The sequence below is a fragment of the Gossypium raimondii genome, chromosome 9, assembly GCF_025698545.1.
Source record: "Gossypium raimondii isolate GPD5lz chromosome 9, ASM2569854v1, whole genome shotgun sequence".
Lineage (NCBI taxonomy): Eukaryota > Viridiplantae > Streptophyta > Magnoliopsida > Malvales > Malvaceae > Gossypium > Gossypium raimondii.
In genome coordinates, this window is record NC_068573.1 from 33045379 (window position 1) to 33070267 (window position 24889).

The window sequence follows — 24889 nt, forward strand, 5'->3', positions numbered from 1 at the left end:
GTCCAATACATTAAATTTATTATTTTAATTTTTTAAAAATATTTTTATAATTTAAATTTTGGTTAAACTACACCCATGGTCACTTTTGTTTATCTTAGGTTACGTTTTAGTCACTTATATTTGAAATGTTACGTTTTAGTCATTTACATTATCATATTGTAACATTTTAGTCATTGAGCCATTAATAAATCGTTAATGGTGTAGCAGTGGTGACGTGTACGTTAAATCATCATTTCAAACAAAATTTTAGGTTAAATTATACAATTGATCCCCATATTTTTTTGTTTTAAGTAATTTAATTTTTTTCTTTTATGTTCTTTAAACTTTCCTCTTCTTTTTCCATTCTCTTTTGTTTCTCCCTCTGTTTTTAGACATTTCCCATTTCTTTTAACATATTAGGAAGTCGAATTGGCAATGAAAAAAGAAGTAGTAAATCGTCTGTCATCATTTGCCTATAACCAAAACCCATAAACTCATACCATGCTTCTTTCTTCACTACCAATTCGACTTCCTGGTATGTTAAAAGAAATAAAGAAGGTAGAAAAACAGAGGGAGAAGCAGAAGAGAATGGAAAAAAAAAGAAATAAAGAAAGTTAAAAGAACATAAAAGAATTAAATTGCTCAAAACGAATAATTATGGGGACCAATTGTATAATTTAACCTAAAGTTTTTGTTTGAAATGATGATTTAACGTGCCACGTCAGCTTACCATTACACCATTAATGACAATTAACGGCTCAGTGACTAAAATGTTATAACACGATAACGTAAATGACTAAAACGTAACATTTCAAACATAAGTGACTGAAATGTAACCTAAGGTAAACAAAAGTGACCATGAGTGTTGTTTACCCTTAAATTTTTATAAAAATTTTAAATTATATATTATATATTTTAATAATTTTAGAGTTTTTTTAAAGATTATTTTGAAAAGGATTAATTTTTTCATTCTTGCCCAAAGGCAAGGAGTAATTATTGTTTACTTTTTAATTTATTCAAAAATCAGATAATTCATTTTGAATTTTTAAACCAAAACAAGTTTTGGTGTCAATTTTAGCCCAAACTTGCATGAAAGTCTCTGTTTATTATTTAAAATAATATGGTAAATTGTAAGTTTAATCACTTATATTTGCTTAGAATTACATTTTGATCATTGAACTTTTAAGAGTTGTTATATAATCATTGACATTATCAATTTGTTATATTATAGCCACTGAGTCATTAACTTTTGTTAACGGTGCGATGACAAATTGAATATCATCATTTCTAGCAAAAATTTTGGATCAAATTATATAACTATTCCTTGTATTTTTTTTCAAGCAATCTAACCAAAATTGATGTTGGAAGAATGAAGATGATTTGTGTTGATGAAAAAGGATGTTGTAGGCGACTTTTAATGAAACTAGTTTTTACTTATGCTCCGCCTTGGGTTAAATAGTTCAATTTAAAGGGTACACTATGTTTCAAGTTTCTATCTCTATATATTTTTATGTTTGAGAATTTAGTCCTTCTATTTTTCGAATTTGAAAATTCAAGTTCATTTGTTAACACTGTTAAAATTCTTTTATTAATTTAAAAAGTACTCACTTAATAATCGAGTGAAAAATGGCATTGTAATGGACTTGATTAACAAAGAATTCTAATAATGTTCACAATACTTAAAATTTATATCAATATTTTAATTAAAATAAAATATTTAGATTAACTAATTGCACTATAAATGTTGAGGTACCAAATTCTATAAAAAATTAAAGTATAAAGATTAAATCTCAAATTTGAGTATAGTATAAGGATTAAAATAAAAATTTGACCTTTTATATAATCTAAAAAAAAAGGAAATCATTATAGAAAAAAAAAAAGAAAAAACCAAACAAACAAAGGCCTTCCTTTCATATATTACATTTGGTGGACTGATCCATGCCATAACCCTTGGGTAATTAGGTTTTTTCCAGAGAGATTATCTCATGGAATGCTCAAAATGGAAGCTTTCAGGACATTTTTATCGGCAACTAAAGAATGGAATATAAGGCAAATCAAAACACATTGGGAATTGGTAGTGTCTTACAATGCAATTGGTTCATGTGAACATATACATGGAAAAGTATTAAGTGGAATTTTTAAATTTCATAAGTAGGATTAGAGAATTAAAGAAAATCTGGTGAAGGCCTACGTTATTGTTTAACCAGTCATGTGGAGGGTAAGATTAATTCGATTGACTCTCTATTAATCTCGTTACACGAACCAACTTGAATAGTGCTCATGCAAACTGAGTGTACTATACTTTGGTAGTGACTCGTGTATGGCGTGGCCTTAAAGACAGTTAAGTCTCCTACAACTTTTTCATACACTTGATAGGCTTTTCATACTCAGTCAAAGCTATGCGGCGTACTCTTCCTTCGCTTGAAGATATACTATAAATAAATCTTAGATACTGCCAATGGGTGAATATTTTAATGCTAGTATTGCACCAATACTCTAACTTGCTAGAAAGTCAGCAGGGTGGCGGATTATATTACCATAGTGCGCCAAAACAGTTTACATACATATTTTACTCACCTTTTTGGATATGTCGCTTTTGGGGTGTGACAAAACCACCATTAATGGCTTAATAACCATAACATAACAAATCGATAATGTTAGTAATCATTTAGTAATTTTAAAAAAATGATAACTAAAATATAATTTTGAGCAAATATAAGAGACTAAACTTATAGTTTACTCAAAATAATGTTAAAATGTTAAATATATTTTAAAAGATCACAAATATAAGCAATCTAATTACAATCAATATTATAAATTATAATTTAATTAATAATTAAAATATATCCAAACTTAACACACATGATAAGACTCGAACCATAATAAATCGGGGAGAAAAACTCACACGTAGTTTACTAAATTATGTCACATGAGTCAAATAATTCATATAAAATATATATTTACAAAAGACTTTAGTCTTTAATTAATTTATACATTTGAGTGGTAAAGAATTATGTAATTATTTATCAATTTTTGGTTCAAACTTTAGACATTTGATTTATTTTAGTTGTTTTATTTAGAGATGATGTATAAAAAAGTGAAAAGTAAAAATTATTATAATATTATTTAGGCTTAATGACAAATTTGGCCACTAATGTTTACATATTTTATCAAAATGATCTTAATTGTATTTTAAGCCTTTTTGGCCATTAACCTTTGTTTTTTTTTCAGATTGCTTTTTCTAACAAATTTGATGAAAGTGCCATTAAAAAATTAACGGGATGATGTGGAATATTTTTAATGAGATATAATTTATTACTTAAGTAACCCAATAAGATAATTACATGTGAAAAACAATAAAATAAATAAATCATACATGAAATTAAAAAATAAATCTTAATTTAAAGAAAATAAATGTAACTATCTAAAATAAATTTCAAAATGAAAGCATATGTTTGTTTACTTAGAGGCTTCAAAAGATAATTAATAAATCAAATAAAAAATACTAAATGTGTGCATTCATTTTTGAAACTTTTTAGATAATTACTTTTATTTTCTTTATATTAAGACTTATTTTTTAACTTCATGAATTATTTATTTAATTATTTCCACATGTAATTATTTTATTATGTTATCTAAATAATAAATTACATCTCATTAAAACATTCCACATATGAAATTCGATATCATCCCGTTAACTTTTTTAACGTACTTTCATCAAATTTGTTAAAAAAAGCAATTTGAGAAAAAGAATAAAGGTTAATGGCAAAAAAGACTCAAAAATACAATTAGGACCATTTCGACAAAACATGTAAACGTTAGTGGCTAAATTTGTCATTAAGCCTATTATTTATTACTTCTTAAAATTTAGTATTTTCTCTTATCAAATTGATATCGAATTGACTTGTGATATCAATTTAGTCATCACATTATATATAAGATTGAATAATATATATATATAATAAGCCTTTAACCGAGTTGGTGTCACAATCAATCGAGTACCATTTCTCTTGAGAAAATATAAGTAATTTTATCTTTTATATTTTATAAATAAATAAAAATTCAATCATAGTAAAATTGAATCGTGACAAAATGAATTTTAAATATTTAACTTTATCATTTCAATTAAAGTATTATTTAATCTTGTATGAACTTTTAATAAATATATTTGTTACATAATATTTTTGCACACTGAGTGTGCTATAATCTAGTAGATATAATTTATATTAATATTGATATATATTTATATTTTATTATTAATATGAATTTGGACAATAAAAAATTTCTAAGGTAAGCTATTTAAAATGTTTTATTTAAGTCACTGAACTATTAGAAATTTTTATTTAAAGTCCCGCTAGCAAGCTCCAAGTAACGATTTGGCGATCAATACAATAGATTAATACCCATTGACGAGTAGAAGAACATACCTTAAGTCTAAGTCGATTTGACGATAAGTGTCGGAGATCGAATAAGAAAATTGCTTAAAATTTGGTTCGTAGATTTATGATGTTTAAAACTATTTAATAAAAAAAAATCGAGTTGTAGAAGAGAAAGGAGACTAGAACTTTCAATTGATACAGGCAGTGTGAATAACTAATGTCATACAGCATCAATTTTAATAATTTGACGACTTGAACAAAAATTTCCAAACAATTGAGTGATATTTTATAAATTTTTAAAATTGAATAAACAAAAATCCAAAATGTTTATAATAATTTGTATTGTAGAGAGAGAAAAAAACAAACAAAAAGAATGGATGAAACCAACGGTGAGATGATGCGTGCGGGCCCAAAATAGAAGACAAATTAATTACTCGTGTAAGTGAACCAAGTTCAAACGAAAGATCTGCTGTTTTTATTAGGAATTTCGATGTTGACGAGGGTTTTTGCTGCTGCGCTCTCTCTCTCTCTCTCTCTTTCTACTTGCCCATACCCATCTTATCATTTCAAACCCCCATTTAACCGTCTAGTTTTTTCCCATTTCAGGTTAGGCTCTTTTTGCCTACCTTATTTTTCTCCTTTTATTTTCTTGGGTTTTCTGTTTGGTTGCTGAGAAACATGTTAATGGCATTGATTCTGTTGCTGGATTATTTCTACAAAAAATAGAAAAAGAACTTTTCACTTCAAATTTAGGCCAAAAGCTCGGTTGCATGTGCATCTCGTTTGCGGAATTTTGATTTTCCTTGTTTCTTACCATTTCTCTGGAATCAAACAGTTCAAAAGTTTTGTTCTTCTTTTCAATTCGTTGAAAAGTAGATCATTTTAAAGGTAATCGATGTTCTGATTGATGGGTGTTGGTTATTTTGGTATAATGATTGATGGGTTTGCTTTCGTTCGACTAAATGTATAGTTACCTCCTCCAAGTTAGATGATTAGTATTATAATTATCAAGCCTAGTTTATTTGCATGGCCATCTTGAACACATTAATGTTAAAGCTTTTTTCTTTTCTTAACGTAATATGTATTCTGATTGATTGACATTGGTTATTCAGTGATAATGATTAGTTGATTCTTTTTGTTTGATGAAAAAAATTGTAGATTTTTATCAGTGAGATACAATGGGGAATTCTTCTTCAATGCTAACTCAATATGATATTGAAGAAGTTCAAGAATACTGCCAGAATTTATGTAGGTTGTCTATATGCTTGATTTCCCGTACTGGTTCTTCCATTTAGTTGTTTTGTTATCAAAATTTTGATGTGTTCTTGGTTGTTGGAGTACAGTCTCTCAGCAGGAAATTGTTTCATTGTACCAAAGGTTTTGCCAGTTAGATCGAAATGCAAAGGGATTCATATCTGCTGATGAGTTTCTATCAGTTCCGGAGTTTGCAATGAATCCGCTCTCTCAGGTAGTAGTCTTTCGAGTGTATGTTATTGGAGTAGTTAATTAGATTCTGGTATGTATATATAAATTTGTGGTCCAACTCCAATGATAGTCTTTGCGTGCTGTTTTAGAGATTTATGTAAATTTTCGAGTTTGTTTCGTTGGAATTGTTGCATTTGCAGAGACTGCTTAAGATGGTGGATGGTTTGAACTTTAAGGACTTTGTCGCCTTCTTGTCAGCGTTTAGTGCTAAAGCAAGTGTACAGCAGAAAGTTAAACGTGAGTTCTCACCGACTTTTCTGTAGAGTCATTGACCTTATTGGTTTAGGTATAATCTGATTTCAGTTCAACGGTCACAAGTAAAAGCATTTACATGATCACCTTTCGGGTGCCTTAGTATTGCAACTTGCTCATTGAAGTTGAAAAATGTTTCAAAATTAGTTTTATGTTATTAATTTTCTCTCTGTTTCAGTTATCTTCAAAGTGTATGATTCTGACGGCAATGGAAAGGTGTCTTTCAATGACATGCTAGAAGTTTTACGTGATTTATCTGGTTCATTTATTTCCGATGTCCAAAGAGAGGTAAAATTATTTCTGCCTTTGCATTTTTTTTTCTTTTTTCTCATGCAATTGAAAAGAAATATGTATATATATGTATATATTCACCTGCTTGATTTGCTGATGTTGGTCTAGTTTATGTTCCTTGCTAAATCTCTCATGGTAATTACTGAACATTTTTTTGATCGAAGATGTTTCAAGTAGGGTGTTTGGTGCTGAAAAGAATGCATTGGACTAAGTGGCTAGTAGCTAATGGCGTGATTTAGTCATTGCATCATAGGACACTGTTTGACTGTTGCCATTGACTACAGCATTCTTAAGATTTTCTTTAAATTACAGAATAAGATATTCAGAGTTCAACATCATTCTGTAATTTATTTAAGTAAATATTTCCATTTCGTTTTAGCCTCCAAATTTTGGTTATAACTTACTTTTAACAAGATAAGACTTTTATAATTTAAGGATAGCATCATGTAAGATTAATTACGAGTGACATATGATAACATCTTACTCTTTTGTTCTTTGTTTTTGCAGCAAGTCTTGACCCAACTTTTGAAAGAAGCGGGTTACTCAAAGGACTCTTACCTAACATTGGATGACTTCAATAAGGTGATTTCCATTCTATTTTATATTTATTATAGTTATTCAATTTTCTGTTTTCTGCAAAACAGTTTAATTTATTAGGCTGGTAAAAGAAATTAGTGATGGGGCGAGGTCAATATGATTAAAGCTGGAGATCAATATAGTCAATTCATGTTGGAAATGTAGATTATAATAAGGAGAGATTGATGCATCTGAATGTGACACTCACATTCAAGTCTGAGTAACATAAACAATTAGTTAACTAATATCATCAGGATTATATTGCTTTGACACCTGTGGCCAACACATGTTTGTTCGGACACGGGTATGAGGGTGTGATTCTCCAAATATATGGAAAAGCTTATAAAAAGTTGTTTATACCTGTATCCAACAACCTTGACTCCGGATGACACAGGTCTTACATACAAACCCGAGGTTAACATGTCTTGCCTACTTAAAGTTTAAATCTTCATGCTTTCTCTTGGTTGATTCTTTGGCTGTTGAGACTTAAGATGTTGACTGGACTTGTTTTTGACTATATATCTTTAGTTCTATGCGTATGATCTTCCTCTCTGTTATAATGGATTGAACTAGAAAAGTACCTACTGGATAGGATTTGAATCGTGGTCCTTTTATCATCGATAAAAGACTTCAGACCAACAGCTACTAAGCCATGTCTGATTTGTTTTATACCTTATCTTAAGGTTCTGTATTCTGTTATGTCTAGAAGGAAGCTAACGATTTGACACTCGGGATATAAGGGAGGTTAATTGTATTTGTTGCTTGCATTTTATACGCTTTCTGCAACTAGCAACAAATTCATAGGATGGGGTAATTTGCATCTATGACATCTTGATTGAGTAAACTACTCGAGATAGCAGTGTATTAGGAAACCCAACAATTAAGAGAAGATTTGTTCATAAACATTTACATCTTCTGCAATGAAGTAAATAAGCTGAAATTACAATGCGATTAAGAAACATTTTAGAAAACTGCCTAAAGGATCTAAAGCGATCTGCATGTTATTGTGTTGTCGAAAATCTTCCTTGGATGGCTAAGCTACAACCCCTTTTTGTTGTATGGCTTGTTTTACTTAATGTTGTTAGCAAGCAATCTATATGTTTATCATTGCATTGTATTTATGATGCAGATTTTTGGGATCTCTGAACTAAAAATGGAGGTCGAAGTACCAGTGGATTAGCTTTTTACAGTGTTTCCCCCAGAGAATAATTTGGTTTAACAGCAGGCGTGGTATGAGAGGCTATGCATTTTAGAAACATACATAAAATACTCATGTACTATGGCTTTTCATGTTTCCATAAATAAATCAACCTATATATATATATGTATCAGAATAAGCTTCAGAGGTTTCCTATTTATCTTCACAAATTTTATTTTTTTATAATTCTAAATCAATTTTGATGACCAAAAATGTGGGTTTTATTGTTTGATGCTCAAAGTATCTGATTCTAAAGGAAAGAGATCTGATTGTTTTGGTTATTTGTAAAAATATAGGGATTGATTCATTATTGAGTATTGCACTCTAAAATGGATGGTCTCTCATGATGTCATATATAATGTTCTAAATTCAATGGTAATATTTACTCAATTTAAGGTTTGATTGTTACCATGGAGTTTAAAGGGTTTATTTATAATGGGATTCATTGTTGCAAATTTGATACTTCTAACATTTGTTATTAAACCATCATTTCTACAAAAAAAAAAAGTTAGATTTTCTTTTACCAATCCATCTTTTAACAATACAATAAGAACAAAAGTAAGAGCTTTTTACCAATTCAACATTTACAGTGAAAGTCAACTTCTAAAAAAGATAATGCCAACAATGCTGAGTGGACCACCAAAATATGGTATGCTGCTCGTAACTTGAGTACAGCCCCCTTCTTGCATCCAAAATTGAATATTTGCAACTTTTTATCTCAACCAATACTGAAATGAAGTGGCGAACAATAGAGTAGAGCCAAAGGACTTATGACAAAATGAAAACCGAAAATAGAGAACTTGAAATAGGCAATTTTATGAATTGCTGCTCTAACAAACACCATGAAATAATGTTGTAGTTATGGAACTTGAATTCAGTTGTAGTTCAAAATGGTGAACGACCCAATTTATTGGATCAACTTGTTTTTGGCATTGTCTTGTCTTTCCTTTCCATCAATACTGTTTATGTTTCTTGACAAATTTGACACTGGGAAAAAAAACAGCATACCTAAATTAGATGGGCCTGCAAGCCAAGTATATAAAAGAAACTTGTGCTCCATCACCCGTTTTCATCATCATCTTTGCGCTTGTTCTGATCCTTGAGCTGCAACTGAAGGTGTCGCTGTTATACTGCTGGCTGACCCGTTGTCTGCTGATTGAGGCACTCCCCATCTGTTTTCAGACTCTAGGGGCTCGAAGACATGAACCCCTCCATCGGAGAGTCCCACCGCAAATTCATTTGGCTCTGATGGATGAGCAGCAATTACAAGAGGGTGAACATTGGAGCTGCAACATAGAGGAAAAGACCGTTTCTGAATAAGAATAGTTATATCTGAGATGGATAGTGTAGCAGCCATTCCAAGTTCAAATGGACTCAAATTATAACAGCAGGCAAAATCCAAATACCTGACACTAGCTGGCAGATAAGCAGAGGGATTTATACGGCAACGTGGTCTGAGGTTTGCAGCAACAAACACACAAATAGTTGCATCCAAAAAGCTGGCATATACCAGTTGGCTATCACATGAAAATGTTGCATGAGTAATTGGCGCGAAAGATTCACGAGGGACCCACTAAACCAGAAAAGAATTAATATTAGAGCACCGCAAGATAATGTTGTTCTGAAACAAAACAAACAATGATAAAGAGGTACCTGCTTAAAACATTCCAACTTCGTTGTTTCGTATAAGGCAAGCTGAGTCTCATGTACAACAAGAAGACGTATCTGGTCTTGATGGAATTGTACGCGTGTCTCTGATTGTGCAGTTGGTGTTATCCCAACAGGAATCTGCAAGAATTTAGTCTTCTGCTTTTCCCATCCATCAGTGTTCCATACACAAAGCTGGAGAAGATTGTAACCACACCAACAAAGCATTAATGATAATATTTCAACTTTATGAGATTAATTCGTCGGCAAAAAAAAAAAAAACTGAGATTAATTGATTATTTCTTTGTAAAAAGAAAGCAGATGAGACTTTGATTTCCCAAAATTATTTGTAAAAGCTTAGAAATTTTGCGAACAATTCGGTGTTAGGCAATGTTGGAGCTGTTACCGAGCAGAGGGAACAAAGGCAATACCATTTATTCATCATAGCATGCATGTAAGATAGAAAGACGAATACCTGAGAATCTGCCCCGGATGAGACAAGCACATTCAGTGCATGAGAGAAGGCAAGGCCAGTTATTCTTTTGGAGTGACCTATGAGTTTACTCTTCACCTGGATGACAAAAATGGTAAATAAATAAGCAGTACTTCCAACAAGAATTAGATAAATAATTCTCTGCGAGATGCATCATACCTCATCCACACGGACATTATATATCTGAATTGTTGAATCATCCATGCCAATAGCAATAATATTATTATCTTGTGGGTGGAATGCAAGAAAAGTCGCGGCAGGTGGCGGTGGCATGAAAGTTGCCATTGTCTGCATGTATCCATAAAATGATTATAAGCTTTATTAAGATCATTGACAAATAGAGAGAGACAGATCTCAAGGAAGAAAATGGGATGGAAAATATAGAAAAAGAAATTGCATTCAGCATTCATGGGTCACCTTAAATGTCATCATATTAAACAGGGAAATCTTTCCTCCAGATGCTGACATTACATAAGAATCATTCTTAGATAAAGCAAAACAAGGAACAGCCTCTTCTGGATTTGTATCAGCAACATCATTTGTCATAAGAATGCCACTTGATGGTTGCCACAACTGAGGTGATACACTGGCAGTTGCCTAGGGATGAAGCAACAATAAGAAAATTACAGTACAAGTCATTGCAACGTATTCTTTTATGAAAAATAAAGTTGGCAAATCATGAGCAGAACAATTTTGGTAAATCTCCATACCTTGCCATTTGAATTACGATCACTTCGCTGCCATTTCCAAAGCAAGTGAATAGCATTTGATGCTAACGCCAGGATAGCATTACCGGAATTTGTGAAGATTAACCTTGATATCTGTAATAATCATAGAGAAAGTTGATAAGATAGAGGCCGAAAAGAGGAGACCAATTCTGCAAAGGGTAATTTTGATGCAAATAACTATAGAAAATAGAAACAGGTAAACAACAGTATGAGTTCATAAAAATGCAATTTAACGTAAGGTTTGACTTTCTTTCCACAAAGTGCTTCGTTTTTAAGTAGATCAACAATCTTCCGTAGTAAATCTCATGGTGACCAAACCAAGTAAATCACTATCATGTGTTTGCATGTTTTGTTCCTCTCAAAAGTGCATTGGATTTCATTCTCAGCAGTTTCCTTAGAGCTACAAAAAAATATTACAGACATGCAATAGCTAGAAAATTGTTTACATGATAATAGTTTTTATATAATAATATACAATAAAAAGGTAAAATTGATATTTTCCTTTTGGTACCATTATGAGCTTAGAAATTGGGAGAAGGGGATGTAATAACTAGAACTCGAATCTTGAACCTAGAGGTGCCAAAACAAAGCTTTTCAACTTAAGGCTGCTCGCTAAATTGAGATACTTTTCAGTTAAATATTAACATGCAATTAGCTTTTCAACTTTTTAAAAATCAAAATTGTAAACTAAATAGCTAGAATGTTGAAAAAGTCCATTACCTTAATAGCTTAAGCTCAGAGACCCTAAATCATTATGTCCTAAATTATTCAACAAGGAACTCTTTTCTTATTTGTCTCACTTTATGCTGCCTTTGTCTTCTTCCTCACTTGTTCTCGGTGTCTATAACACATTTACATCAATGGTTTGCTTTCTACTCTCACTCTTTCCGGCTTTTAACTCTCAGATTTTGTTTTTTCTCCTCGCTTTCTTTTTTTTTCTATAAGGATGTCAAGCATCTAACTCCCTTAAGATTTGAGTTTTTGCTCATTGTTGATTCCCAAATTAGGAGAAAATGTTAAAAAAAAATAGAACACTCTTCGGCACACGCCAGATATGTCCCTATGTCTAACCATGTTTGGGTTTGTCCAAATGCATCTTGAGCATGCTTTGACTGTCTTGAATTTTATTTTAATTTTTGATGCATCCAACACATTCCGCCAAGTCAGAGCCAAACACAGATATATGTCCGATTTTGGTAGATGGGGCACAGAGTGTCTGTGTTTCACTGCCTTAAAGATTAGCTAAGTTTATTACCATCCTATACATGGTTTACTTCAGTAGAAGAACAATTCAAACCAAGAAACTCCTCGGCTAAGCAATGGTATCTTAAAATAGCCAAATTTCTAGCTTCGAATAAGATAGAAGCAAAAAGACTTAGTTTTCTCTTTCCTTGATATGCAAGATAATTAGAAAATGGTGACTAGTAGGATAATATGCCTACCAGTATGTTGGAAAATCTATGAAAAAGGTACGAAAAATTTCTTTACCTTGGTCACCCTCAAGTTTTCAGGAAGCCTCAAGGATCGACACTGAGAAGATTCACTGATTTCGGTGAGCTTCCAAATCTTTGATTTATCACTAGATTCTTCTGTTATTCTGGGTTTCACATCCGCAAAACTCCTGACATCCCCATTCTGGAAAAGCCATAGAACATGAACCACAGAATCATACATCCAAGCTCTGCTACTCAAACGAGAATCAATGACGACATAATAATAACACAAAATGATGTTGAAAGCAGCTAGCATAAATATTCTGATGTTTGCTATGAGAGAGTAAAAAAAAAGTTGCAGTCTAACAGACCATTCCAGGTATAGCAACCACAGATGCACTTCTGTCTGCAAGTGCAGCACTAGTAGCTGCTGCTGCAGTTGAGATTGGATTTATTGTTGGCTGAAGAAAACGACACATTATAAGAGAAGATTTAATTAAGATATGGACCAAATATGGAAAATTTTAATCCGCTAAAGAAATTAAATGATGTAATAGTACTTTAGGAGCTTCCGGTGTTCTTGAGTTATCATAAGACAGATTCTCCAAAGTGCGCAGCAATCGCATACCATCTGAATTGGCCAAAATCTTAATTCCGTTATCATTGGCTGAAACAGCCAGGAGAGAGCCATCTTTATTAAAGCGGATCCGTGGGCTTGCCTAGGAATTAGGCAACAACAGAAGTAAGTAGCTGATATCTTCAAAAATGATATAGAATTTAATTGAATAGAATGAACTTACAGGAAGGCCTCCTTCGGCATCATAACTGGTCAAAGGTTGAACATTGTCCATATCCCAGAATTTTATCGAGAAATCGTCACCAGCAGCCAAATACCGGTTCTTAGTTGTATCAAATTGCACAACACCTAAAGAACGTTTGCGGAATCCTTGATAGGTCCTCTTCACAGCCCCTTCACTTTCATTCCATTCTACGATAAATGACTCCCCTTCTTTACTGGTTCCACATGAAAAAAGCCTACAATATCCAGCCACCAAACTAACTTTAATCACAATAATTCTTGACAATCGGCTTAAGATAAATATACGAGTAATGGTGCAAGAAAACTAACCTTGTACCATCAGCACTGTAGGCCATGGTTGTGCACCACCGACCAGGAGCTTCATAGTCAACCCGCGATCCCATATTATCATACAACCATGCCTTTATCTTTCCATCTAAGGCAGTTGAAAAGATAAACTGAGGCCAAAAAGTCAAAAGGAGGCACATCAGGACAGAAACAAATGTGGAGAGGGTAAGACATCTAAAGCCACGTTATTACCTGAATGTTCTCTTTATAGTGAGGGCAGACAGAATACACGTGAGCCTCGTGACCTTCAAAGGTATACTGCTTCGTACCATTGGAAGCATCCCACACCTAACATTACAACACGAAATTAGCAAGGACAAGCAATTTTTCCTCCTAGAATGATAAACAACCACGTAAAATGATAAACAAACCTTAATTGTCTTGTCATCACCGCAAGTTATTACACAAAGTTGCTTATTTGGAAGAGAGAATGCAATATCATTTACTCCACCGACATGAGCATCAATCTAGACAGGAAATTTTAAACTATCAATTTCAGACAGCCAACTCAAACTCGAGAGGACTATACAAATCCAAGATAGTATAATACCTCGAGATGCTGTCGAACTTCATCACCACCATGGTAAGAATATATTTGCACAATATGCCTTGAATAAGCAACTCCTGTTTTCCGAACAGATATGGCATCTCAATCAATGTTCCCACACTACCTATATCTATATAGAGGTTCTAGCAGATAATCATGAACTAATTCTAATGGATTAAATCTCACCGAATAAAGAACCATCGGGACTCCAAATTACACGATTTACAGAGACAGCAGGATCTTTGACTAGAGCAGCCTGAATTCAAGCAGATAAATTGTGTTTAGTATGTCTAAAGAGAAAATACAGTAAACAACAATTAAATACACGAACCTGAAGAGGCATTGAACAAACACTAAGATCCCAAACTTTGAAGTTCTTTGAAACCAGCCGCTCCCGAGAGCCAACTTCCCACAAGGCAATGTCTCCAACGTTGGTACCAACTGGTTCATTGTATACAGAAGTCTATTATCCGAGATCAAATACCAGCCAGCCAAAGGCAGAAAACCAAATGCAACTATAAATAAAAGGCAGAAGTATAGCAGACCTAGAAGTAGAGTCTGCCGAACAGGATGGAAATCCATGCTCATAGGAGATGAACCCTGATTCAGAGTTCTTGCAACAGCCTTCGGAAGATCGTCAGGTGCAATGAAAGTTTGACTGTGACCATGGCCCGGAAATGTTACCTGCAGCACATTAACTGGCAGATTTACCTGCACAAAGTGAGCAAATATCAGTAAAATAACCTAAGGCAGAAAGACGCCCATAACCACAATACACCCAAGCCAACAGCTAGAAAACATATCAATTAAACTACTTTAACCAGAAACCAGAGTACCTCATCGGAAATCCCCATGGGCCGGGCCCTTTTGGAAACATGATCAGAGTCTGCAGATGGGTAGTCTACAGACGGATTAGTTGGAGGAGTCCTTGGATGCTTCAACGCAGCTATAAGTCAACAATGAAACATGGCTAGAGTTAAAAGAAGAAAAAGAACCAAAAGAAGGAAAGATATCAGTATTATGCTAAAAAGAAACCTAGAGAGGGAGTGATAACGGAAGAAAGAAGTTAAAAAAGCAAAAAGAGAAAGAATAAACTACCTGGTATTGAAGACGCACCAAGACCAATGGCACCAGCTGAAACTGCTGGATGAGTTACAGCTGAAGGATTTGACATCCAACCTGCAAGGGGTGCTGGAACCGGTGCAGGCGTAGGTTGAAAAGGCTGAAGATGTAAAATAGGGAATGTTAAGGAAAGTATATCAATAATGAAAGAAATATTTTTTATACTACTATCTAAGCTGTGTACCCACCCCATGAGCACCTAAGGGAGGAAAACCTCCAGCTTTTGGTAAGGATCCAAGAAGTGGATTATTGGCAGGTGATGGTGCTCGTGCACCATTTGGCTGCCCACATGAGTGATCCACAAAGAGAGTTTTTATATCTGGATTTGGTCTTGGGTTTTTACAAAGTTGATGCTGCCAATTCAAGCTGTAGTTGCACAAAAAATCAATTGTCCACTAAAATCACAACTACAACAACTTGACTTTATTGAAAACACCAGTCCCAATACAAGCTCAAGAACGGCAACAATAAGATTACCTCTGATTAATCAGGGTTCGTAACCTCGAATTTTTAAGGGTCGGGAACTGCAATTTGTCACGGAATAAAGGATTTGCTTCAATAAGCTTCTTGAGTTCAACTAACATGATTGCTCTAGCTGACTTTGTATCTCCATATTTTGACAACTGTTCATTCTCTCTGTTACGAAAGTAACGCATTCTTCAGCACATTCACTATTATTTATTTTACCTCAAGACTTTAACAACTAAACATGAGCACCGTACCTGAAATTCTCCAACGTCAGAAGCTGAGTGATTTCCTTAAAAAGTTCCTCATTAAATGTAGCAAAAACTTTCAAATCCTTAACTAATATCTCCACAGCTTTGGATCGATCATGCCTTACAAAAATTTAAACAATTCCAGTTGTAACCGAATTTGATTATCAACAAAGTTTTCAATGATACATAACAAACTAGTGATTAATACAATAAATCAAAATTGAAAAGTCTGCAAAAACTTACTTATCCAATGCCTCAAGATACTTCTGCTTTCTTATCTCGAAAAAGATTTTCATGGAATATCGATTGTCATCGACCTTGGTAAAACCAGAGAGGTATTTCTCAACGTCATCCCAATTTCCATTATGCACTTCATCCTCAAAATATTTCATATTGAAGAAAAACCCAGATTCCTGTTCAAGCCTATTTAAATTCAAATAATAAAGAATACTTTGATAAGCTGAAATCATTACATTTCAAATTATGATTTAACCATAAATACACCATACAATATAACCTTTAAAAGGTACTAAAACTAACATTCTATTAATTAAATTAAAGAAAAAGATTTACTTGTGAACAGTCTCTTTAAACTTTTCCTCATCTAGGAACTGTAAGATCAAGAAAACAAGCTCTCTACTGAGAGACGACATCGAAGCCGCCCCGTTTCAAATCCCAACGCTGAAACGAAAATCACCAGATCTACAAAAGATTTGCAACAAAATACAAAAATAAAGGGTCAGCCAAAAATACCTTAAAAATCCCAAAATAAAACCTAAAATTTAAAATATATATATAAAACTAGATCATTGAGCAATCTTTAACCCCCTAAACAAACCACAAAAGGGTAAAATTCTACGTTTTTGTGGGGGATTAAAGAGAATACAAAATAGCATCTAAAAACACATAAATAAAAAAGCAAAACAGGAGACCAAACAAAAGAGAAAAAAAAAAAAGACAGCAACAGATTTGTTAGAAAATCACCTTGTTCTTTAGAAGAGATCGAGTTTCAGACCCTTTAAGAGATTAAAATAACTTTCTCTCTTAACCAAAAAAAAAGAAAAAACCAAAGGCAGGCAGAGATTTCACTTTCTCTCTCTTCTCTCTCTCTCTCTTTTGTATATCCTTTTTATATAAAAACCCAACCTACAGCCTTGCAGAAATGGAGAATTTTAAAGGGGGAGGCAGATAAAGAAGATGATAAGTAGAGTTACTTATCACTTGATAGCTTATTGGAAAATGTACAAGTTATATGGACAAGGAATGAGCAAATTTATAAGTACAGTGAAGTAATTGGGCCCCACTTAGCCGGCTACTTTGTGTGGAGTTTATCGGCGCGTTACAAGCGTTGAGGTGTACCGTAGTTTTCCTTTTGAACCCGTCGATTTTGAAGTGTGCTTTTTCTAATGTTTTGATCCAACGGTTAAGGATAGGGATTAAGATAAGGGTGAGGAGTAGAGGAATAGAACCTAGAAAGCGATATATACTTTTCTCGGATCCCCAAAGAAATGAAAGGTTTTCCTCGACGGGGAGATCCAGGGAGTCTGACCCTGGATTTTGCTAAATATTACGGAACCTGCCATTTTTCGAGGGAAGAATGGGGAAAATATAATTTATCATATCACGTAATCACGAATTTAGTCGTGAGATATCGTACCGATAAGTTGCTTTTGATTTTGATTTTAAAAGCAGACAATTATTAATGGTGCAATATTTTATGATTAAACTACGTATTGGATTTTTTAATTATAGATTTATAACTAAATGAGTCTAATTTGCTTCTTATATTTTTAATTTTAAAATAAATAAATAATAATAAGCACTTTAATGCACCCAGTCAATTGAATTAATGCTTAATTAATAAATTAATAGATATGTTAAAATAATATAATTAGGCATTTTTAATATTTAATTTTATCATTGTTTAAATTCTTATTTTTTAACTTTAAAATTAAATGTACGAGATTAACATGATGTTTAATAAAATGAAAAATTAAATATTAAATTTTGAAGTATAATTTAGTAAATACTAAACTCAGATTATAAAAATGGTTGAAAATTAATAATTGTTAAATTGAAAAATTGTTCATTTTATAGTTTTTTCATGCATTTTGAAAACAAAAATATGATAAAATATATCTAAACTGATAATAAAAATAATGAATTTAAATTATGGTGGATTGATTCAATTTATTTAATAAAATTTAACAGTAATAAAATCTTTACTCATATGGAGTTATGGTGAAGGAACCCTATTACCCTCATCTTTTACCTCCATTATTGGATAAAAATTTATAATTTATTTATTTTCAATGACACTACATAATGTGCTTTATTAACTACATATGGATTTATATCTACAAATAATTGCAAGATAAATCAAAACATTTTAAAAATAATTCATTTTATTTTCAAGAAAATAACATAATGTAATTTATTACAATATCGTTCATCAAATTTACATTTTAGTTCTTTAAATGTAACATTATTTAATAAATTTTGGGAAAAAACATTATACAATAGTTAAATGATCGGATTTTCTTTTTTCTTTTTCTTTGTTTGGTTGCGGAGATGAAGGATCTTAGATTGGTGTCATAATCTAAGGGTATATAACCTAACATACTAATTTTAGTACACGTATAGGACACAATAAAATTGAAATAAAACTATACTATGCATCCCGGGCAAAAAAATTAAATATGATTTTAGTTAAAATCGTAAAATTATAATAATTAAAATTATATTTAAATTGTACTTATTTTTCTAGTTGGTATTTATTTCTTTTTTTGTCACAAGTGGTACTTAAACTATATTTTATTACTCAAGATGGTACTTAAACTATGTTTCATTACCCAAATGACCCCAACTAGGGATGTCAATGGGGCGGGTTACGTTGGGTCTCGCCCCACTTCACACCCAATTGGGCAGGGATAGGTATAGGTTTCGTGGGTGGTGGAGTGAGGATGGAGACAAAAATTAGATCCGCCGTGGGTGGTGGGGTAGGCGTGGGTACGACCTTGTATCCGTCTCATCCCCACTCGCCAGCCTGCATAATGTAATAAAAATATATTTTTTAAAAATATTTATAAAAATTTGATTTCATAATTATCTTAATAGTATTTTATTAATTTAATAGTATTTAATTTTTGTACTTGTGTTGCATTTGAAGACATTTATGATGTATTTTGAGACATTGTTTGTATTTGGACATTATGTAAGGACTTTATTTTCTTAATTTTTAAACTCGTGTTGAAGTTATATTTTATTTACCAATTGAAGGGTCGCGAAGACTTTTTTTTTTAAATGGTGACAATTGAAATAATGTCACATATGCGGTAGGAGTATAAAGGATAGATATTTTAATACTTTTTTCATTAAAATTTTGGTTTATATTTATTTAACTGATACTTATAAATATATTATATGAAATGGGTCGTAGGGCAGGTATAGCGGGGATTATGTGGGTCTAGGGACCCACATGCGTGGTGGGGCAAGGATGCTTTCAGTCTTGCAGGTTATGGGGCGGGGATGATTTTGGGTTTTGTACCTGCGGTGGGTTGCGGAGCGGGGATGGAGATGGAGATGGAGATGAAAATTCTTGGCGGGGATGGGTGTGGTGGGAGCACTCCCCGCACCTGCCCAATTGACATCCCTAACCCCAACCATTAAAAAAAATCACTTAACCAATCATTTTGTGACACGTCGTAATTTTTAACTAAAAACAAAAAAGGTTAAATATTATTTCCTTTTAAGTTTTTTTAAAAAATAAATTTATCTCTATTGTTCTTCACCTAAGAACTCTGGGGGATAGAAAATTCAATAACCCATCGGAAAACTCATCCAGAACTCGTCTTCACCGACAAAACTTAGATTTCAACAAGCTTCTTTTTTTTTTTAAAAATCTCGATTTCGATTCAATTCTCACTCCAACCAAAATCTATGTATATTTTTCTTAAAAATAATATTCCTCATTCTTTTATATACACTTTGCATAAAATAATTATTGGTAGGTAAACTTCTATAAAGAAAAAACCCAATGAAAGCATGAAATTCAAATACATAGAAGAAATTAAGTAAAAATGATTAGAGGATTGCAAAAAAATCTTTTTTACAAGAGAAGAAAGAATTGTGGGAAATGAGAGTGTAAAAAAAATTAAAAATTTTAATTTAATTAAAGAAAAATTACCTCATACATATCTTATGGAGTCTTTTAGATTTCACAAGTGAGTTGAATGTGTTAAATGTGTCTTATAGGGTGTATTAAAAAAATTAAAAAGAAAAAAAAGCTTGCCGATATTTGGGTTTTGTCACTGAAAATTGAGTTTGGGTGATTTTGTTTATTGAGTACTTGAATTTTCTGTTACTGAAATTATTTGGTGAAAAACAAAATAGCTGAATATGTTTAAACAAAATTTAAGGAAATAATATTTAAATATTTAGGATTTTTTAGTTAAAATTTGCCAAGTGTCAGAAAATGATTAGTTAGGAGTTTTTCTAAACGGCCGAAGTAATTTGGGTAATAAAGTACAGTTTAGGTACCACTTTGAGTAACAAAGTATAGTTTAGGTACCAACTTAAGAAAATTGATATAGTTTGGTACCATTTTGTGATTTAAACCTTAAAACTGTAATGGCTTGAGTTTAAATATCATGATTCTCATTAAGAATGTGTATTTTTTCTAGATTTATCAAAATGTAAAAGATATAAATACTCTCAAAATAAGATTTATTTCTTTGTAAAATGAATTGGCTTTTGGTAATTTCACTATTGAATTTGGACTCGATTAAGGGTAATACTAAATTGATCAAATTCATTTATATGATTTAAAATGATATTAGGAATAAATTAGGCTTTAATTAACAGTAAAGTTAAGACTTTGAAAATTGTCATATTTTAAAATGACAAAAATACTATCATAATAATGTTTATTGTTTGGGTAAATTACATCCATTATCACTTTAAAATAGGGTCTATCTTATTTTGGTCACTCTAATTTTTTTTTCTGAATTCACTCTAAATAAATTAATTGTGTGAATTAGTCACTGTCGTTAAAATTTTCATTTTCTTTTAATGGATTGCTGACGTGGCAAATTAGCACATTGAGTGACAGATAAGTGACATTTTTTGTTGACTTTTAACTAAAATTTAGGGACCTCTCTATAATTAGTCCAAAACATTTTCTCCCTAAACTTTAGTCAAATGTCAACAAAAAAACGCCACATGTCAGTCACTCAATAGGCTAATGTGCCACATTAGCAATCCGTTAAAAGAAAACAAAAATTTTAACGGTAGTGACTAATTTGCATAATTATTTTATTTAGGGTGACTAAATTTTTAAAAAAAAATTAGAGTGACATAGGTATACTTTACACTTTACCTTCATTTTTATAAATGGAAGAGTTCTCCATAATTACTCAACTGAGTTGAGACTCGATTGATGGATAAGATCAACTTAATCAACCTTTTAAATATTGTATATATAAACCCAACACAAATTTATAAATTAGCATGGTAAAAACCTTTAAAAAAAAAATCCTCTCCCAATTCTCACTTTCCAAATTTGCCTTGAGGGAGTGGTTGACCACTTGGCTGCTAATGGCCAATCGTCACCTCTTCCCTTGTCTTCTATTTGTTTTCCTCATTTTAATTTTGCGATGATTATGGTGTGGTGGTTCCAATGGCAAATCGGTGTGAGTGATGGATCTTTATCGGGAAGACATCCTCGTGATTATCTCATTGAGAGGTTCATTGAGCTGTTTTCCCATTTAATGCATGTTGTGTAATAAAGTTTAAAAGCACCTCGTATGTATTTTCTGTGAGATGAGATTTCGTGATTATCTTAAAGTAGAGTAGTGAGAGCATTTCTTTACACGACTTGGTGGCGTTGGCCTTTAATTTCAGATTCAATGTCTTGAATTCCTCCGTTGGCTAGTTTTGATCAGCTCATTGCTTGACATTTTGGCAAATTCTATACTGCCCCTAAATATTCTTAACCTGCGAGCCAAAATGGAGATTAATTATCTTCTTATTTTCAGATATCTTATAAATACAGATAGGTTATTGTTGACTGTTGAGTATAAGATTTCTAATTAACTCGTTTTACTATGTTAGGATGTAATTTTATATTTTTAGAGGTGATAACAACATTTTATTTATATTGATCTGCCATTATATGAACAAACTATGAGAGTTAGGTGAGGTGGTAAGAGTCTCTCTTATCTTAACTAGTGATCAAAAGTTCAATTCACACTCTGGGTATGAAGTAGCTTTAAAACTTATATAGTTAGCATCTACAGTCTTAATGGACCTACAAAATGTGAAGAATTGGCTATTGGACTCGTTCCAATATGTTAAGAAATAAAATATAATTGCACTCTTTTAAAAATTTATAAAATATTAATGAATAATTTTTAAAATATATTAAATATTTTTATGATAAGAGATAAGACGCATTATTCGAATAAGATTATCGCATCTACTGTAAAGATGGCTTTAGGTGTGTATCCCAAAAAAGAAAAGAAGAAGAAGATAGGTTTAGTTCATTTAAGGTAAAGATTAATTATTCCACCAAAAGAATTCAACAATTTTCTCATACTCTATTTGTCCTTGGAATTCCCAACTCTTTTCACTATATTTCTCTTTTATTTCTAAACAATACTTTCTTTTCATAGAAAACTAGGTTTAATTATCTCCCAAACAATCCTACATTTGTATTTTGATAATTTTAATTTTATATTTTTTAAAAAAATTTAGTTCTGGTTTAAATTATAACAGCTTAATTTATTTGGTTAAATTTTATTATTAATCTTTTACCATGCATAAAGTTAGAATGTAGGTCTCGAGACTCTGGGTCAATAGTCTCAGAATACATCTAGATGCTTGCATATGTCTTGAGACATAGCCTCCCAATGACTATATAATAACTATGCATAGCCTCCCAATGACTATATAATAACTATGTTTCAACCAAGTCTCAAGATCCCTTGATAAGTCTCGAGACTTGGGTTATAGATTCACCTTTTTATCCCGAAATTAATGCTTCTAACAACTCATAATCATCTTCAATGGCTATAAAGGATAAACGTCCAAAAACTTATTTCTTGATATAAATACTCATCGAGAATATTTTAAGACTCATGAGAGACATATACAAATATTGAAACCAAGAGAATTTACTTCAAATATTAATTTTCTCATATTCTCTTGTATATAATCTCTTAGTTTCTTATTTCATCATTCATATTTCATTTATTTTAAAGAGCTACATCCATTTAAGAGTTTTAATTATTTACAATCTTTTTTTGTATTAAGAATATTCTTAAAGTTTTGGGTACAAAATATATAGTGTTCATGTTGATGAGCAATCATAAATTTGTCCACATACATACACATTTGTATATATACATATTAATATGGTATTTGGTTGATGATGACACCATCTAATTATTTGATAATGACACCTTAAAATCAAGAAAAAGAAATGTGTACATAAAGCCAGATTTATAGGATCCATTTGATCAAACAAAGAGTGCTTTCAAACGTTAACCCACTTTGAAAACGACAATTCAACCTTTTGAGTATATCTTTAACTTTGTTGAATTAATTTAAAACTAAGATAATTATGTTTTGGGTAACCTAAAACTTATAAAATTTCAAAATATATTTTCTATAATGGTTATTAATAAAGATTTTAAACCATTAAGTTGGTACATTTTTTAATTAACTCCAAATATTTCAATATAATGGATTAATATGTTATTTGTTTTCGAACTTATTCAAAAGTATTTAGCTAGTATTTGAACATTTTTTGGTACCTAGTTAGTATCTAAACTTGTATTATGTCATTCAGGTTAATATCTCTGCACTAACATTGTTAGTCTGTGCTGACATAACACTGATAGCGAATCCTATAATGACATGTGACAATCTCTCAGAATGACATATGGTGGATATAAATTAAAATTTTAAAAATCTTTTTTTTAAAAAAATATAAGTTTGTTATAAATATTTTATTATTAAGTGGATGCCCATCAATATCAAGATTAGTTTGATATATATTAGGACTTTAATGCGATTAAAAGTAGAGTTTTATACCATATATACTTCTTAGGTTTATAAATAAGTTCTCTTTTATTCTTCTATTTTTTATTCTTTTACTTTCTTTTTATTCATTTCATAATATGTTATAAGCACGATAATTCTCTATTTTTCTCTCTCTTCTTCTCTTCAAAATATTAGATAGTAAAGAGAAAACACACATAGATTTTTTTTTCTCTTTCTCTTCACCGTCCCGTTCTAAGCAAAAGAATGAAAAAATCTTAAAAAATAATAAAATCCCATAAACTAGCTAGGATTCAAACGGTAGCCTAATTGATTTAAAACTCCTTCCTTAACCACTTAGCCGCCATATAATATTAATATTTTCATTAAGAAAACTATAAAACTGATCAACTCAACAAATTTATGGATTCGAGGATTAAAGATTAGATTTATTCTCTAATTTTTATTTAATATTTTATATTAAGATTATTTTTAATTTTACGATTAATTATGATTAACTTATTTTTGTTATAAAATAAAGAAAGATGGAGAAAATTAAGGACAAAGAAAATATGAAAGCAATAAAGAAGGTACTTTATTGATTAAAGGGATGATTACAACGCCCATCAAAGTCTCTATTTATAGGCATAAGAAGTATAAAAGAAGTAGAGATCTAATTCTAATAACTATTAGAATTTAAAGTACATTAAAACTTTATCTTGATCATGATGGACATCCACTTAATAAGATATTCATAACATTTCCCCTTAGATGTCCATTGGTATATAATGTGTCTCGTTAAAACTTTATTAAAAAAAACCTTGTGGGATAAAAACCTAATGAAGGAAAAATCGTA

General features: G+C 31.5%; 2 protein-coding genes across 7 annotated transcripts; one reads left to right on the forward strand and one right to left on the reverse strand.

Annotated features, from left to right (window-relative positions):
* Positions 1 to 4811: 4811 nt before the first annotated feature.
* On the forward strand, positions 4812 to 8373 carry LOC105799118 (uncharacterized). 5 transcript variants are annotated; one of them, XM_052620486.1, is made up of 8 exons: positions 4876 to 4964; positions 5194 to 5246; positions 5517 to 5610; positions 5702 to 5826; positions 5984 to 6080; positions 6274 to 6383; positions 6894 to 6968; positions 8092 to 8373. In XM_052620486.1, exons 3-8 carry the CDS (start codon positions 5568 to 5570, stop codon positions 8140 to 8142), a joined length of 501 nt encoding a protein of 166 aa, XP_052476446.1. In that variant the 5' UTR covers positions 4876 to 4964; positions 5194 to 5246; positions 5517 to 5567; the 3' UTR covers positions 8143 to 8373. The 5 variants fall into 5 exon arrangements, with proteins under 5 accessions (XP_012484962.1, XP_012484960.1, XP_012484961.1 ...); XM_052620485.1 differs by having other exon boundaries at positions 4879 to 4964; positions 5517 to 5606; XM_012629508.2 differs by lacking the exon at positions 5194 to 5246 and having other exon boundaries at positions 4812 to 4964.
* A 579-nt stretch (positions 8374 to 8952) lies between these two features.
* LOC105799117 (topless-related protein 1) lies at positions 8953 to 17198 on the reverse strand. Of its 2 annotated transcripts, XM_012629502.2 has the most exons (26): positions 16978 to 17182; positions 16567 to 16695; positions 16237 to 16416; positions 16000 to 16113; positions 15755 to 15913; positions 15466 to 15643; positions 15254 to 15377; positions 14992 to 15101; positions 14701 to 14866; positions 14487 to 14596; positions 14342 to 14411; positions 14159 to 14232; positions 13980 to 14075; positions 13801 to 13896; positions 13591 to 13718; positions 13262 to 13496; positions 13022 to 13180; positions 12833 to 12922; positions 12517 to 12663; positions 11011 to 11121; positions 10718 to 10897; positions 10460 to 10588; positions 10283 to 10378; positions 9814 to 10002; positions 9567 to 9733; positions 8953 to 9446 (listed from the first exon to the last, which is right to left on the reverse strand). In XM_012629502.2, the coding sequence occupies exons 2-26, from the start codon at positions 16644 to 16646 to the stop codon at positions 9236 to 9238; spliced, it is 3399 nt and encodes a 1132-aa protein (XP_012484956.1). In that variant the 5' UTR covers positions 16647 to 16695; positions 16978 to 17182; the 3' UTR covers positions 8953 to 9235. The 2 variants fall into 2 exon arrangements, with proteins under 2 accessions (XP_012484956.1, XP_052476444.1); XM_052620484.1 differs by having other exon boundaries at positions 8953 to 9733; positions 16978 to 17198.
* Between the last annotated feature and the right edge of the window lie 7691 nt (positions 17199 to 24889).

What these genes read in the sequence shown, in the direction of transcription:
- LOC105799117 (XM_052620484.1), bottom strand. Translation starts at nt 16,646, where the DNA reads ATGTCGTCTCTCAGTAGAGAGCTTGTTTTCTTGATCTTACAGTTCCTA. An exon ending in TGGTGCGTCTTCAATACCAG is followed by an intron (nt 15,102 to 15,253) that starts GTAGTTTATTCT and finishes GTTGACTTATAG; the next exon opens with CTGCGTTGAAGCATCCAAGG. An exon ending in GTGATGACAAGACAATTAAG is followed by an intron (nt 13,897 to 13,979) that starts GTTTGTTTATCA and finishes TTGTAATGTTAG; the next exon opens with GTGTGGGATGCTTCCAATGG.
- LOC105799118 (XM_012629506.2), top strand. Translation starts at nt 5,537, where the DNA reads ATGGGGAATTCTTCTTCAATGCTAACTCAATATGATATTGAAGAAGTT. An exon ending in CAATGAATCCGCTCTCTCAG is followed by an intron (nt 5,827 to 5,983) that starts GTAGTAGTCTTT and finishes TTGCATTTGCAG; the next exon opens with AGACTGCTTAAGATGGTGGA. An exon ending in TTTCCGATGTCCAAAGAGAG is followed by an intron (nt 6,384 to 6,893) that starts GTAAAATTATTT and finishes TTGTTTTTGCAG; the next exon opens with CAAGTCTTGACCCAACTTTT.